Genomic DNA, 17,974 nt, shown 5'->3' with positions numbered 1-17,974 from the left:
TGGTGAAACAGATACATTATTTAATAATACATTTGTAACAGTAACGACAAGAAAAGTATTGTATAAAGGGGGAAGGGTTGAGAATATCTTTTAGCTATGGAGAAGCATACTAAAATAGGACCAGCAACGTGGTTGTTCGATAAAACACTCTCAAGATAAAATGCTCTGTGCACATTTGTTTTATTAAACAAATAAATCACAAATCGACATCGGATTGATTCATGCAGAGGCATCAATGTCCTCTGTTGTATGTACAAGGTCGTCGGCTGTCGTGATCTCACTGGTGACACTGGCCCCGTACGTTGGTAACCATCGGACGGTGGGAAGGCACACCGTATGTAGCCAGGGAAGGGGAATGAGCCCTGCCCCAAAGGGGTGGGGAGAGAGAGAGATGAGGGCCGAGACCCGGTGCGGCGCCAGGCACTCGGCCAAGACAGACATATCTTTCCAGAACACGTTCCTAAACACGAAACCAGAGCGGATGGCTCCAACACAGCGTCCGACTCGGCCAATCGCGGCAGAGCCTACCAGCGAACATTTCTAGGTATATATTCATATCAAGGCAAGTCACTTATATATACAAGGAGTGTTATACGCAGTTCATATCACTTCTAAATTAATAAAAACAGGCAAAACTTCAATTCAGGACAATCACAACCTCTAGTGGGACCTCGTTCTGGTAGACGTCTTCGCGGCGAGCCTCGTTTTCAGCTGTCAATTACAATGTCCATGGCGATGTCTGTCTGAAGTGAATCTGCCCCTGGGGTGTACACAGAGCGTCACCCGAGGGTCAAGGTTAAGGTGAGGGTCAAGGTGAGGCGTGAAGTGACGGTGAGAACGTTTCAGACACATAATGATCTAGTTTTCATCCTCTTCTCTACCCTTCAGTTTGGCTGTGAACGCTTTGTAGTCGAACTGTCCCTTGGCAATGGGGGCCGCTTTCCACGTCTGCTTGATCTGAAAAACGACACGACAAGCGTAATACACCCATTTAAGTAATAGGTAAGGTGCGTGAGTGAATGCAAAAGCAGTGTCATGGGAAGTCCTGAGTGAGGTAATCGTTTACCACTGTAGTTGAAGCCCTGATCACGAGAATGGAGAATGGCAAACTAATTTTCAGGGTGAGCTGGGGTTTCGAGTCCACGATTACAGGATCCTGGCATGCTCAAGGGGCGTAACTCAGGTTTGCAGAACATTTGGGGATACAATGTACTTAAGTTCACAACAGCTAAATAAGGAATAGTGATTCTTGGAGATTAGTGTGTGTGTGTGTGTGTGTGTGTGTGTGTGTGTGTGTGTGTGTGTGTGTGTGGTTGCTATACTAGGCCGAACTAATATCGGTTTTCTTCAGCTAGGCAAATGAGACACCATGCCGCAGTTTAACATGGATACACTACTCAGACACAGTACAATAATTCCGAGCCGACAATCTGTGTGTGTGTGTGTGTGTGCGTGCGTGCGTGTGTGTGTGTGTGTGTGTGTGTGTGCGTGCGTGCGTGCGTGTGTGCGTGCGTGCGTGCGTGCGTGCGTGTGTGTGTGTGTGTGTGTGTGTGCGCGTGCGTGCGTGCGTGTGTGTGCGTGTGTGTGCGTGTGTGTGTGTGTGTGTGTGTGTGTGTGTGTGTGTGTGTGTGTGTGTGTGTGTGTGCCAAGCTTCAGGATTAGACACGGATGTCCCGGGTATCTAAGGATCCACAATTCACTGTTCAGAGTTGGGTCATTCAGGTTTGCCAGAAACATATGAGCCCTGGGTATTATTCTGGGTTCTTCGGTGCCAACTAGAGCTCGTAGATTTCACTAAAGCGGTCAACGCCTGAGACATGCGTCGTTCCCGGATTTCCTTCATGATAAAACCGTCACGCCGTGATACAACGGACATGCTGTCCAAAGCATCGTTAAACCAAACTCACTCACTCACTCACTCATAATCAGAGCAAGATTGTACTGATGGTGCGGCACCTAATGAAACCAAACCACAAGAAGCTCATGGTCACGTGATGGAAATGAAAACGCTAACGGTAGGACAGAGAATTCTGCTTTTGAGACAATATCGAAATGTTTACAGTTAAGGAATAGGCTGTTAGATTTAAGAACAAAAGTTCTGCCCTGGAAATATTAGGTATAACACGAGGACGCTTACGAGAACGTTTACAATGCTTACAAATAGTGTCAGGTGACACACTATGTACTTGCAGACCTGAGGTATCCTCGTGACTGTACTCTCAAGGATACCACCATCAATTTGATCAGATAATATCCCGGACTTCGAAATATCCGCCGATAAGGAATGCACATCAAGTCCCCAAAACTTGAGTGAATTATAAAATAGAGTCAAACCACACTTGGTCTTACTATTATTATACCAGGCTGAACCAAGAGGGTTGATGTTAACATATGTGCGATGCATAGGTGTCCGTTTGTAAATTAAAAGTTTATCAAGAAGTGAGTGAGTGAGTGAGTGTTTTTAGCAATATCACGGCGGGGGACACCAGAAAGGGCCTTATCAAGAAGTGGAAATAAAGCATCACGTTTACTTTTAGTCCACTGCACTTTTTACATCAACTGTCCTGAAAACTTCCTGTCAGAGTTTTGCGGTACATTTAAAGTGTATTGTGAACAGGTGGGAAATATCTGGTCATTTGGAAAGTCCAAGGTAAAAAGTATCAATAAAGTTTTTATATTAAGAAGAATTTTAACTTTGCAATTCACAAGAGTCGGAACCAGTGCTACCGGACATTGTTCTGTCTGAAGGTTTCGTTCATGTTCAGATACTCACTTCATCGGCGGTAAAGTTATCACCAGTGTTTGCTAACAAGTCCTTGATGCTGAAAGAAAGTAAACAAATTATGAAGCTCAATTCCACTATGTGAATATTAAACATTAGAATATCATAAATCTGCTTACTTGACATAGATGATTTTAGAATTGGGTGTGGAAATATATGTAGGAAAGAAAACTTAGAAAAACAACAAGGAGATGTGGAATGGCCATGTTTTGTAATAACGAATTGACATCTCCGAGATCACATGTCCGATGTAAAGGGTTTTAAATTCTTATAAATATCAAAATGTGAAATGTGTATCACTGGGTGAGGAACATGTATACATTTCGGACGTTGATGTCGCCGGCGTTACTTACTATTCCTCTGCCAGCGTTCCCTTGCCCTCATCGTCGAACATAGCGAAAGCGTTCTTGATGGTTTCCTCTCCGTCAGTTCCTGCAAGGAAGAACTAGGGTTATAGTCAAGGAGGATCATTTGGCGAGTTCCTCATTGCCAAAACAATGGTGAGTGAGTGAGTGGGATTTTACGACTCTTTAAACAATATTCCATCAATACCACGGCGGGGGACACCGGAAAGTACACTTTGTTCCCATGTGCGGAATCGAACCCTGATGTAGGCGTCATGCAGGAGCACATTCCACCGCCCTACACAGCAATACCATGCTTGTCGTAAGAGATGATTAACTTGATCGATTGGTCGAGCTCGCTAACTTGGTTGGTGCATGTCAACGTATTGCAATAACGTGGTTCGATGCTCATGATGTCAATCACTGGATTGTCTGGTCCAGACTCGATTATTTTACAGCTGGAATATTGCTGAGTGAGGCGTTAAACAACAAGCAAACAAACAATACGTAAGGAGCATCTGGGATGACGTTATACTGACGTTGCGAATGCGTGATTTACTCCTCCGGCTTTGAGAAATGAATACTGCGGGAAAGTGCGTGGGGGTGAGCGAGTTGTGACGTACGCCGTATACAACAGTATTTCATTCATAGCGTGTCAGCTTAATGTGGATGGAAAGCCCAAAGTCACGCAGGTCATGAAAGGACTGGTATTGACAACAACGTGTGTAGAAGCGGGGCAATTCCGGGATGAGATCAACAGCGGATCCCGATAACTGAGGGATTCAGCTCTTTATAGCACAATGAACTGAAACCACTGATTCACCGGAGAGGACGCTGAGGACTTCTGACTTGGTGGCATTCGTGACCAACTCGTGTTATTCCGGGACAAGCCGAATAGCGGTTACGGAAAGGGGCGAGTGGTGACGAATGACTTGGTGGAGCCGAACCGGGGCTTCACACGAGATTCGCAAGCTCTTTAACGACTGGGCTGCGCCAGTATCCTGCACAACAACGCCGATGTCTTACTGACCGCGGGACAATCACACTTTTGTAGTGTGGTTGTAGTGATTGTAGTGTGGTTGTAGTGATTGTAGTGTGGTTGTAGTGATTGTAGTGTGATACTCAATTGTATTATTGTTGTCGAGCAATATGACGGCGGGATATAAATAATCGAGTCTGGACCAGACGAACAGGTGATTGATATTATGAACGTCTAACGCCGTACATGACAATCCAGTGTTCACATACTAATAGACGTACAACTTACTATATTCAAAGGGAACGGTAATTGTGGTCATAGAAATGGAATGATAACTGAACAATAACAATAATATGAATCACGTGGCTTTAGAGTTGATCATTCTTGTTATTGTGCGTACAACAAATGAATGTCAAGACAGATCATGGTACCTTTGGTGCCGCTTGAGTGTTTTAATTGTTATAGGGTGTATACAAGTCACAAATGAACAAGGTATTTCACGATAAATCCTGTAAAAAACGTAAAAATTAACAGTTCGAAGTTGGATTTGAAATTTTGAAAGTGTATAAATTTAAGTTATGAAATTAAAACTATTACATATTTAAATCTTTAATTTCAGTTACGTGTTTACAAAAGTCACAAATATGATGGAAAAACAAAAGTATCGCATGTGTTATTGACTTTTTTTGTAAACAAGACTCACCTCCCATCTTCTCGCCGAACAGGTTAAGGAAGCTTGTGAAGTTAAGTGGACCAGATGACTCCTTAAGCATGGACTCCAGCTCGCTGTCTGGGGGGATTCTGCCTGATAACACAATAACAAATAACATCAGGCGACCTTGCTTCTAATCACGTTTAAAATACATGGGAAGGTAGGTAAGAGTGTGTTTGAGTGGCCTAGAATTGGGAAAATAACTAACTAACGAGATTGATGGCGCTTTAATGGTCGTAAAAGCATAAAAACATAAAAACGTGAGCTGCGGAATGGAAAAGAACTTTTAGAATGCCGAATTTCGCAGCGAAAAATATAATATGAAACAAAATCAATTTAATCGGACAGACTCTTAGGGTCGGACAGTGATGATGCTTCACAATTAAGTTCAACAGGTACGCTTTTATTTTAACAAACAGTAGTATTAGGAAAGACGGTAAAAAAGTATTTTTGGCTAAAATATTGGACGCAATACTTAATAAATAATAATAACTCACAAATGGGTCTCACTGACATAAATCGACATTTCAATTAAGGTTTATTGTTTAAGAAAGGTCAGGTTAGGTCAAATGGGGTTTCACGTCGCGTTAAACATTATTGCACTGATATAGCGAGGTTCATCTACGTGTGTGTGTGTGTGAGGGGGTGTGGGTGGGGTGGGGTGGGGGGTGGGGGGGGGGGGGGGTGCTATAGTAGGCCGAACTAATATCGGTTTTCTTCAGCTAGGCGAATGAGACACCATGCCGCAGTTTAACATGGATACACTACTCAGACACAGTACAATTATTACGAGCCGACAAGACCGTGTTTTATCCCCTTAATGCTGAGCGCAAGGCAGGATAACAACAGGTACCTTCTTTGAACATATTTTGGTAAGATGCGAGCGGACCAGACCTTGTATTCTCCAACAGACACTCTATCCACTAGACCACGGATGCAGTCAACTCCTGTTAGGCTGATTTAACTTTTAGATTCGAATATTACATTCACAAAGTGGTGAGGCATCATGTAGATTCTTTAACAGGTATCAAACTTTGATATTCATCGTTTTTATTTAACCATGTCTCAATCAGCTCTGAACAGTATATAATGGATGCATGTAATAAATAAATATTTAAGTTGATTAGGGAGATATGAGTACAGTTACATTTTGGCCTAGAGCTATAGAACGCATCCCACAATGGGTCCCTTCAATATCTCCTGAAATGTGATTTTCAAAACTATGATTGGCTTTTGAGAAATGTTAGTTTGTGAATATGCGCTGCGATTGTCTGCGGTAACAATGTAATGATGTATATATTTTGTATGACACTTGATGGATGTACTAGTCTAAGGCTTTTATTTGAACAGACCTGTGGCACAATTTTACGAATTTGTAAGATAAGATATTAAATAGAGATTTACCAGTAGCGTTGCAGGGTTCACAGTCCTCGCAAAGATAAACTTATTACTCCCTTCATGTCACATTGTGATCAGTTGTAATAGGCTGAGACGAAAAGACAAAACCCATTTTAACGGTATCCTTTTTTGAAGACGACTACAGGATCGTGTCCAACAGAGCATCGTCATCAGAATCATGCCCAGTATAGCATCGTCATGTGATCGTATAGAGTATTTGTATCCCGATAAATATACTACTGGTTGTACGTTTCATATGAATGTGTTGCACGTGCAATCCATGTAAAACGTAATTTAGCTGGAGAAAATGTGACAGTACATTATTGAGTTAGGACGGCAAAATATATTTGGTTTACCTAGCTTTCATTTACAACAGCGGAAGTGCCTTTACTTCCCTGAACAAATACTGGTCAAGAAATAGTGCATTAAGTACGGGAATTGGAGTTATCGCACCTACAATGTTAATCGTACTGTGTCAGATAAAGTGTTTAAAGGTATTAGAACGATGTTTCATACACATTTGGAATATGAAGAAACGGGAATTTGTGAAATGTATTTTTCCGTCTATCAAAATTGAAAGTTCAGGGTTAGCATACTCGTAATTAAAAATATGCTGTTGTGTGAAACTCGTCGGCATTAAAAAGAAAAGTATATTTGATGAAGTGGAAACTTATATAATTTATCTTATGTAGTGGCTAATCGTACATGTATCAGTAAGCATAATTGTCGCTCACAATCCACATGTGTTCACATATAAAATCTCTCAGACTGGACGTAGCTATAATCACACATCACAAGTAAGTATAAGAGACGCAACAACATTCAAGTATCACTCGAAACATATTCTTAAAACGTGTAACTATTCCCTCACAAATACAAAAAATTCACAGTGACCTCAAATAGAAGGTGAAACTCACCCAAGCTGGAGTAGATTTCCTTGAGGTCATTGATGCAGATGACGCCGTCCCTGTTGGCGTCGATCAGCGTAAAAGCCTGGACAGTAAATACATATTAAAGCTGTGTGTCCAGGTATAAGGTAAATTCGTTAGACAAATGATAAAATTATGGTTCGCTTACAGATATTTTGTACTGGTGATACAGTACAAACCTCATGATAAGTAAACGGGATCAAATTCTCATATTTAATTGTGACATATGCCTATTATATTGGCCTTTTATGTTGAGTCTGAAAACAAATAATTTTGAAGAAAAGACTGGTCAGCGAAACACCTTCTATAAGGGCAGTTAAATCCCGGCATGTCACGGGAACAGCATAATACCCTTTTGTATATAAGCGTCCCAAACAAGGAGTGTACGGATAGCGGAGTTGCCGGATTATAAAGGTAAGTACTTGTGGAGTTCAGTTTAATATTTCATAACCCAAATGATATAAAAGTGAAAACAATTTTAAAAGTATTCGTATCTTTTTAACCTTGGAAATATATCATTAAAATTGAGGCATAAACATAATAGTTTAAACCTGTAGAAAAATGCTGAACTTTTGAAACATATTGTACCAACTGCTAATATACCAGCAGGCTTGGAAAAAACCCAACCTATTGAAATGCATTATGACCTGTGGCCTTACATTACTGAAAATAGATCTATGTCTGTGTGAATGTCTACGTCCAATAGAAACCCCAAACAAGTAGAAGCCCATGTTCTCATACGCTACTATTTTAAACGCAAAAGTAGACGTTTTTATATCAATATGTAAATTATCCTGAAACTATATTTGTATTCCATATGAAGGGGTATATGTGTAATCCAGAGGAATCCATGGCTGCTATTCCAGAGATGCACGATATTACATCCAAACGTAAATCCGACAAGGAATAGAACTACAACACAAGTTGGCGTTGTATCCATAGAAACGGAGTCGTAGATAATTCAGTATATATTTGAATCCACTTTTGACTCACTTCTTTGAACTCCTGCATCTGGTTGGGCTTGAAAAACTTTGCCATTTTGGTTGAGTCTGAAAGAGATGTTGAAATCTGTCAATAACATTCTCACCGACTGTCTTGCCAACTAAGCTAAGCGCCCATAAAAGGCAACAGCCTGAAGCAAAGCTGCAATTCAAAAGGGTTCGTCGACACAGTAACATTTACTTTATTAATAAACACAAAATGTTGCAAGAGGCGCATATCTTTCCATGTTTATTCCATCTTTGCATGCTTTGTACATTGAAATGAATGATTTCAGGAAAAAATGGAACAATTCCTTCAAAATTAAAATAAGTCAGCTCTAAACATTTTTGAGAAAATGTAAATTTACCGAAATAACTGTAAACACAAACGGTAGTTTCTGATTTTAAAACGGAATTACTCTATTACCGTTCGAGGTGCCGTCAATTCACAACCGCAAGACACAGCTCCCTCAAAGCAAGTAATATACTTCACGAAATACCTGTTCCAGCATGCGCATGCGCACAGCAAGATCACGCACGCGTGCCCCACGTCATAGACGCTGCACGTGCATATTTAGATATGGCAACGGGACCTTTTACAGGTGGGGATTACGGAAGCGACCACGAGAAGCGCACATACAAGACCTATTGGGTTAGGTTGGTTCGTCAAAAGAAGGGTGAACTGTATGGAAAGATGCGTATGACATTTAGACATTCGTTTCAAAAACTAGTAAGTTATAATAACCCTTTTTAGTGTAGTATCGTAATTTGGGTTCACCAAAAACGTGTAACACAATAAAGACGGAGAGAGATGAGTGTTATTTACGTCAAGTGGAAGTGGCAAAGTATTAGAAGTATATATACATAATAGGAACATCATGTACATACATCTGACGACTGTTTTTTTCTTTCTTTCTATCACTTTTAACATAAAAAGGTTTAATACTTATGATATGATCAACTGCGGAGGTAGTACCGGGGTGATTGTTAAGCTCAACTCCCAGCCAAGAGAACGTATACACCAATGTTTGACTGTGGCTTAAAACGAAACAAACACGAAGTGGTTATTCGATGGTGACGTATTTGATAGGTGTATCATTGCTGTGTTTAAGACTGCTATGTTTCGGCACCTGCTTTCAGCCCTAGTAACGTTTTATTAACATTTGCAATTTATTGGTCATATCCAATTTTCAAGTGTATACTTTGCCTGACATTTTAGTAAGTATGAAAACGTTCTCTATCTTTAAGAAGTGTTTAAATACTTCTCAAAGGAAAGGCAGCTTGGCTCGAAGACTTGCTCGGGTTCAAATATCAACAAAACCCGTTAAACACCCATAGCATCACTTTTTAAAAAAAAAAATTGGTGTTGATATCGGTAAAATATTTGAACGTGGTGGTGGGTCCACGGGCGGCTTTACTACGCTCTTTAATAGTTCTTAGATTAAAGTTATTTCTTATACAACAGTACATATAACAGACTGACTTGAAATGTTGGCAGCTGAAGACATTTTTATAAACCTAGCACGTTTACATAGACTTGACGCCTTACAAAACATACCAATAACGTCCTGAAAACAGACACCCTACACAAACACCAGGTGGCGTACGTTGAGCTCATTTGAATCAAGCTAATTATCTGTCTCACCGTTACCAATTACCAATGCTTTTTATCGCTTTTCAAGCAGAGATTTCATGGGGCTAATCTTAATAAGATTACATTACTGTCTTAGTTGTTTTTCTAATACCCTTATGTTTGACCGAAGGTATTTGGTGTGATTCTATGCACTGATTCTTTCTATAACTGAAGTATCACATTTTCGTCGCGAATAATTATTCACAAGTTGTCTCCCTTAGACCGCAAACACCTTTATCTTTCACTATTTCTGATATATAAAGACCAGTCTCAAAAAGTCAATGCTTGTTTTAAACGCATACAAAATAATTACTGTTTGTACAACCCGATCATTGGTTTACGCTAATGACCAACACCACTGATCCCGATGATTATTTATTTAACGACCTACAGCAGGCTTCTCACATCTCGCATGCAGAGAGCACGAGAGTCCCATATTATGGTAGGCAGAATCTTGAAATCGAGCCAAGTCACAGATAAGGGTCCCTCGTCCCCCTTCCTCATATGGCCTCCCCATGCACAACGCCCCCGGGGGATAGAGTTACACTGCCGTGAGACAACGGCCTCGATGCAACAACCGACCGTGGAACTGGTGCACCGTTTGCTAGAAAGTAATTAATTCTCCTGACATTGCGATAATGTAAGGGTGCAAGAATTGTCGAGTAGACAGGTTTTGGTTACAAATGTGCTGACAAATGAAGTTACTCCGTTTCCATGATGAAGTTTTGTATTCCTTGGTTACGGTAACCATTGGTTGGCTTATTCCTATCTGCGGAATACGTTTTCTTAACCTCAGCTAGGTTGAGATAATCCCTTTAGTTGAAACGCCCTTTTAACAGTTTGGTTGATTTAAGTAACATCTGTACAAAATTGCTACATGTATAATTTTATTCTCTTATACGCTTTTCCTAATAATTAGGAACATACATTTCTATTTAGCACTGATAACAAAGTGTTTATAAAAACTATGTTACTATGAAAAATGTTACAAATTGTGTTAGATAAAATTAACACCTACAAATCTAATTCAGTTCTTATACCTTAAACAAATTGAATTATATCTGAGAAATATCCAACTCATTCTTTTATTTCTAACTATTTTATTTCGCAAAGTTCTTGGAACAAAATACACCTAAATATCTATATCAAACAACCGCCACGCGGTTCAATATCATTATACAAACTGTACAATGCTTTTGTTTCGAAATCTTATAAACAAACTCAGATGATTAACTGTGAACTGGGTAATTCATTTATTACATTATAAGGCTTAAACACGCGAGTGGTTCTTCGATAACGTTTATGCCATGGTGCCAGAACCTAGAGCTCCATAAATGAAGCCGCCGTCTGTTTGGAGCTGATTAAACACCCTGCTGCTATCTCACCGCGTGTGTTAAATTATTTTTCCCTTAACGACTGGCTCGTGTTTGCCTCCACCGACAAGCAGCAAAGTACTGTTCATATACACGATATTATAGAAACAAGTCAGAAACTTTAGGAGACATTTAGGAGTGAGTTGTTGAAGTTGTTGAAGTCTCGTGTTAGTTAAAGTGATGGTTATTGGATTTCAAGCTTTCGAAACCCTTTTGGAAGTTAAAGTTTAATTAAAGAAAGAGATAGTATCAGACGTATCAGATTAAATTGTCTTAAAGTTTAGAACCATGAGTCGTTAAAAGACCGGTGTCAGGAAGAAACAAAGTAAGGTTTCTTTTAAATCGAGTTCTTTATAAAGTTTGCTTATCGAGTGAAGAATTGTTTTCAATGAAAATGTAAAGCAATAAAGAAAATAACTAATGACTTTTTTTTTAGAAAGTGCGAGTATTAGGGTGTGGTTGAAGGTTAAATGAAATGTTGAAGGTCAAACCGGGCAAATCTTCAGAAACTTCATTTTGCGGGCTTTTTGAATTTTTGAAAAAAATAACAACAACGAAACACAACCAAGGTGATATTGACTTTCAAAGATGAAGAACAAATGTCAGTTAAATGACAAATCAGTTCTCATTCAAGATCTCCACTTGGATGCTGATTCTGCAAAAATTGCATGAAAGGTATGAGAATGGTAAATTGGATTAATAATGTAGGGAAAATGGGTTTGGAGTTTCACACAGGGGTTTAGGGTTTGAGTTTTCAAACAAGGGTTGAGGTTGAATGACAATTTTTACCTGCCGCTTTCCGATTCTCAAGATGCTAAGGGGGGAAGCTTGTCCTATAGACGAGGCAACAGTATCCGCAGTGAGAGAGACTGACTATCTACTCTGTCTCGGCTCTTATATACGGGACATGCGCGCATACCGTCACAGAAAAAACCCATAGGCTGCCTAACTTGCAGGGACATCACGAATGGCAGGAATCTGGTTGTCCAAAGTGCATTAGACCCCCGTGGTGCACATGTCCACACTCAGGGGATGCGCGCAGTCATGTGGAACTTGCGGCAGCCTTTCGATTACATTTTAATAATTGTTATGCAAAGAGAGTGAAGTTGATTAGTATAGTTAGAAGTAGCAGAAACAGGACGGTGCCAAGCAGTGGGGGTTGGTAAAGGGGGTATCACGTTACTTCCAGAAACGGTCTGCAGGTAGAAAACGTGTTATGTGACCCATGACTGTGTGTTATTGAAAAAGGGATGCAAATAGACAGCAATTATGGCAGAAATGCCTTTTCAGGGCAGATGGACGTGGTTACTTAGCCCCGATAGTGCTTAAAGTATAGAAAGACTTTGTGTATGATGTTATACGCGAGCAAAACGTGTGGGATGAACATAACACATTATGATACATGAACATATGGTTGTCAAATTATCCCGAAGAAAGTCCTGAGTAAGCTTCGATGAGGTAGAGATATTTGGGGTTTAAGTCGGTGCCTAAATCTGAGAGCTTTTGAAAGAATGCTTATGTTGTGTTTCTTGTTACTAGTTAATCTACTTTTTGGCATTTGTGTGTAAACCTTGTATTAACTTTCGCATTAGAAATATAATGCTATATATATATCTGTGTTTATAAACTGTATGTGAAATGTGGTGTTTGGATTATGTATGGTGCCAGGAAATTGTATGTTAGGCTTTGGAATTATGTTTTTACTACAACTGGAACGTATTGATAGCTGAATTATTAATTATGCTTAATTGCTTACTATGGCGCAAAAGAACATTCACTCACTCTTTATTCGTTATTGGAGATCAGGTCCACTATATAACCGAATGCACTTGAACAATCGAATTCGAGACATGGGATTGATGTTCGTAATGGCCAGTTTTTAAACGAGTGAGTGAGTTAGTGAGTTGGGTTTATCGCCACTTTTGACAGTATTCCAGTAATACCACGACGTGTCAGCTGAATGCGGTGGAAAAGCCCGAAGTAATAGTGCTGACAAACTACAAACATAAACGGGCGATATCACCGAATTTCACAAACATGATAACTACCGCGAACTAACTAAAATATTGGCGTTCGATGTAACCGAATTTCACACCTGTACTAACTCCCGAGGCAAAACTTAAACTGTGATGTTCGGTATAACCCAATTTCACATAAATGATAACAACCGCGAAATAACTTAAACAGTGGTATTCGATAAAACCGAATTTCACATACATGATAATCACCGAGAAATTACTTAAATATTGGTGTTCGATATAACCAAATTTCACGTACATGTTTACTACCGCGTAATAACCTAAATAGCAGTGTTCGATGTAACCGCATTACACATACCTGATTACTACCGAGGAATAACTCAAATATTGGTGTTCGATATAACCGAATTTCACGTCTGTACTATCTACCGAGGAATAACTTTAACAGTGGTGTTCGATATAACCAAATTTCATGTCTGTACTAACTACCGAGGAATAACTCAAATATTGGTGTTCGACATAACCGAAGTTCACGTCTGTACTAATTACCGAGGAATAACTTTAAAAGTGTGTTCGATATAACCGAATTTCACGTCTGTACTAACTACCGAGGAATAACTCAAATATTGGTGTTCGACATAACCGAAGTTCACGTCTGTACTAATTACCGAGGAATTACTTAAATAGTGGTGTTCGACACTACCGGATCTCACTACATTATAACTACCGAGAAATTACTTTAAAAGTGTGTTCAATATAACCGAATTTCACGCCTTAAATACTTAAATACTGGTGTTCGATATAACCGAATTTCATGTAAATGATAACCACCGGGGAATAATGTCAATATTGGTGCCCGTTTTAACCCATTTTAAACTGAAAACAATTGTATTAATAACTTTTCCTGTAAACATTGGCAATTACTTTGTAGTAACCAATGTAGCCTTATACAGGCATGTACAGGAGACAAAGGTGGACATGTTTTCGTAACACGTTCAGATCTTAACATCCAAAATTTGAGGATTTTAGAGGTACAAGGATCAGAAAGCGTGGCTTGATTTATATGTTTTCTGGGGGTTATTTCCGTCGTAATAATTATTACCGATGTATCGATGCCGTTTTGAGTAACGAAAAAAACCACTGGTAAATTCATTCCATCATACTTTCTAAATATAATCTTTAATGTTGCCTGTTTTCTGACGAAATGAACAAGGGGGCGTTATGTCTGAGCTGAATGCTCCCCACATTTCATACGCGCCGCGACTCGTATAGAATTGGTTTCTGGCACGACCAATTTGTTATTTTATGCTATACTGTATGATTCTGGGAATGAGAAGCCGTTTGTGTAGATTTACTGAAGCAATCATTAGGGTAGCTTCATTTCGCCGCCCGTAATTTTTTGCGGGAGACGGCAACAGTACACGGCAAGGAGAACTCATTTCTCCTTTAAATATCTGTGAAGGTCAGAGAAAACGAGTTTGGGTTGTACATCTACAGATGCGAAGCCAGGCTGCAGACGCCACCTTCATTAGTGATTAGTGCTTCGTTTTCAGCGCCTTGTTAACGATGTATGATAACTGTAATGACTTTGGTCAGAACATAGTTGATCCTTCTAGGTTTGGTTTTGCTACTAATCCGGTTTCAACCTTTTAACTGATCAATTAATATAAAATAATCGAGAAACGCTTCGGACACAATGTTCATTTTTCAAATCTAAAGTTGTATTGTGTCTTCTTTTCAAATTGCTAACTGCTATGTTTCTGTGTGTGTCTCCAATAGAATTATGTCCTGCATGAGTTCCGGGTCTGACTTTCAGCACCCCGTGGTTGTTGTAACAACCTGCTAAGTGATGATCGGATGGTTAAATGTGAGACTTGAATGAAAGCGGGTCATCGTTCCCCGACAACGTGGGACGTTACTAATGTATCAATCATTGATGTGTCTGTCTTAATAATTGACAGAGCGCCTCAATGTTGCTGGAATAGTGTTGGAAGCGGCGTAACGCAACATTCATTCACACACTCATTGATAGCTTTTGGATGAAAATTAAAAGAAGAGCGTCTAGAATATGTGACAAGTGTTAGAAATCGATGAAACGAACGATGGTTCACTAAATGTTTCTCAGTCCCCGAACCATATTAATTTCCCCCCGCCCAGCCCTTTCTGTAATGTAAAATCTGTAAATGAAGCAAGTCTAGCTTTACCTCTGGTGTGAATCTCCCACCTCACTGGGGCTCCTTTTCAATATACATGGGGTTATTATATTCGATGAAAATCATTGATTTCAGAGCGATTTTCAGAGCGTTCGTCTAATACCCCCTCCTCACGCTGCTAAGTGGATCAACGCGTCTTTGATTCTCACTATTGTTGTCGACATAACAGGGTGCGATGTGAGATGACGACATGTTGTGTCAGTTGTACGAGCTGCACCTCCTGGGCTCGGTTAGATTTGTTTGTGATTTGTTTGTTGTTCAACGCCGCACTCAGCAATTGGGCAGTTATATGCCGGCGGTCTGAAAATAGTTGAGTCTGGACCAGACAATCCGGTGATTGATGTCATGAGCATCGATCCACGTAATTAGGTTACGATGACATACATCAACCAAGTCAGCAAGCCTGACCACCCGATCCCGTTAGCCGCCTCTTATGACATGCATGGGTTGATGAAGACCTATTCTCTACCCGTGTCGTCACAGGACGGGGATCCGACTACATGAGAATAAGGTGTCCACCAAACGTTTGTGACCCGTGAAGATCCGGGGTAGAAAAGGTCTTCAGCAAACAATGCTTGCCGTAAAAGGCGACTATGCTTGTCGTTAGAGGCGACTAACGGGATCGGGAGGTCAGGCTTGCTGACTTGGTTGATGCATGTCATCGATCCCAATTGCGTGGGTCGATACTCATGATGTTAATCACTGGATTGTTTGGTCCAGACTCGATTATTTAAAGACTCGATTATTTATTTGGGTGCTATGGATGTCCACACTATATAAAGTGTCCGGGTTGTGACAGAAGGCTAGGTGTCTGGCTGGTATGGATGTCCACACTATATAAAGTGTCCGGGTTGTGACAGAAGGCTAGGTGTCTGGCTGGTATGGATGTCCACACTATATAAAGTGTCCGGGTTGTGACAGAAGGCTAGGTGTCTGGCTGGTATGGATGTCCACACTATATAAAGTGTCTGGGTTGTGAAAGAAGGCTAGGTGTCTGGCTTGTATGGATGTCCACACTATATTGAGTGTCCGGGTTGTGATAGAAGGCTAGATGTCTGGCTGGTATGGATGTCCACACTATATAAAATGTCCGGGTTGTGATAGAAGGCTAGGTGTCTGGCTGGTATGGATGTCCACACTATATAAAGTGTCCGGGTTGTGACAGAAGGCGAGGTGTCTGGCTGGTATGGATGTCCACACTATATAAAGTGTCCAGGTTGTGACAGAAGGCTAGGTGTCTGGCTGGTATGGATGTCCACACTATATAAAGTGTCCGGGTTGTGACAGAAGGCTAGGTGTCTGGCTTGTATGGATGTCCACACTATATAAAGTGTCCGGGTAGTGAAAGTAGGCTAGGTGTCTGGCTGGTATGGATGTCCACACTATACAAAGTGTCCGGGTTGTGATAGAAGGCTAGGTGTCTGGCTTGTATGGATGTCCACACTGTATAAAGTGTCCGGGTTGTGACAGAAGGCTAGGTGTCTGGCTGGTATGGATGTCCACACTGTATAAAGTGTCCGGGTTGTTACAGAAGGCTAGGTGTCTGGCTGGTATGGATGTCCACACTATACAAAGTGTCCGGGTTGTGATAGAAGGCTAGGTGTCTGGCTTGTATGGATGTCCACACTATATAAAGTGTCCGGGTTGTGATAGAAGGCTAGGTGTCTGGCTTGTATGGATGTCCACACTGTATAAAGTGTCCGGGTTGTGACAGAAGGCTAGGTGTCTGGCTGGTATGGATGTCCACACTGTATAAAGTGTCCGGGTTGTTACAGAAGGCTAGGTGTCTGGCTTGTATGGATGTCCACACTATATAAAGTGTCCGGGTTGTGATAGAAGGGTTGGTGTCTGGCTGGTATGGATGTCCACACTATATAAAGTGTCCGGGTTGTGATAGAAGGCTAGGTGTCTGGCTGGTATGGATGTCCACACTATATTAAGTGTCCGGGTTGTGATAGAAGGCTAGGTGTCTGGCTTGTATGGATGTCCACACTATATAAAGTGTCCGGGTTGTGATAGAAGGCTAGGTGTCTGTCTTGTATGGATGTCCACACTATATTAAGTGTCCGGGTTGTGATAGAAGGCTAGATGTCTGGCTGGTATGGATGTCCACACTATATAAAATGTCCGGGTTGTGATAGAAGGCTAGGTGTCTGGCTGGTATGGATGTCCACACTATATAAAGTGTCCGGGTTGTGACAGAAGGCGAGGTGTCTGGCTGGTATGGATGTCCACACTATATAAAGTGTCCAGGTTGTGACAGAAGGCTAGGTGTCTGGCTGGTATGGATGTCCACACTATATAAAGTGTCCGGGTTGTGACAGAAGGCTAGGTGTCTGGCTTGTATGGATGTCCACACTATATAAAGTGTCCGGGTAGTGAAAGTAGGCTAGGTGTCTGGCTGGTATGGATGTCCACACTATACAAAGTGTCCGGGTTGTGATAGAAGGCTAGGTGTCTGGCTTGTATGGATGTCCACACTGTATAAAGTGTCCGGGTTGTGACAGAAGGCTAGGTGTCTGGCTGGTATGGATGTCCACACTGTATAAAGTGTCCGGGTTGTTACAGAAGGCTAGGTGTCTGGCTTGTATGGATGTCCACACTATATAAAGTGTCCGGGTTGTGACAGAAGGCTAGGTGTCTGGCTGGTAT

The 17,974-nt window shown here is 40.9% G+C and overlaps 1 protein-coding gene across 2 annotated transcripts; it reads right to left on the bottom strand.

Moving 5' to 3' along the window:
• Window positions 1-163: 163 nt before the first annotated feature.
• Window positions 164-12,069, bottom strand: LOC124111743 (myosin regulatory light chain, smooth muscle-like). Of its 2 annotated transcripts, none has more exons than XM_046471541.2 (7): window positions 11,920-12,069; window positions 8,138-8,193; window positions 7,133-7,208; window positions 4,809-4,910; window positions 3,136-3,214; window positions 2,774-2,822; window positions 164-957 (listed from the first exon to the last, which is right to left on the bottom strand). In XM_046471541.2, the coding sequence occupies exons 2-7, from the start codon at window positions 8,180-8,182 to the stop codon at window positions 859-861; spliced, it is 450 nt and encodes a 149-aa protein (XP_046327497.1). In that variant the 5' UTR covers window positions 8,183-8,193; window positions 11,920-12,069; the 3' UTR covers window positions 164-858. The 2 variants fall into 2 exon arrangements, with proteins under 2 accessions (XP_046327497.1, XP_046327499.1); XM_046471543.2 differs by lacking the exon at window positions 11,920-12,069 and adding an exon at window positions 8,552-8,631.
• Window positions 12,070-17,974: the final 5,905 nt, after the last annotated feature.

Source organism: Haliotis rufescens, unplaced genomic scaffold (genome assembly GCF_023055435.1).
Source record: "Haliotis rufescens isolate VD_foot unplaced genomic scaffold, xgHalRufe1.0.p SCAF_12, whole genome shotgun sequence".
Taxonomy (NCBI): domain Eukaryota; kingdom Metazoa; phylum Mollusca; class Gastropoda; order Lepetellida; family Haliotidae; genus Haliotis; species Haliotis rufescens.
The sequence above is the reverse complement of the archived record's forward strand: the minus strand, read 5'-3'. Positions and strand labels throughout refer to the sequence as shown.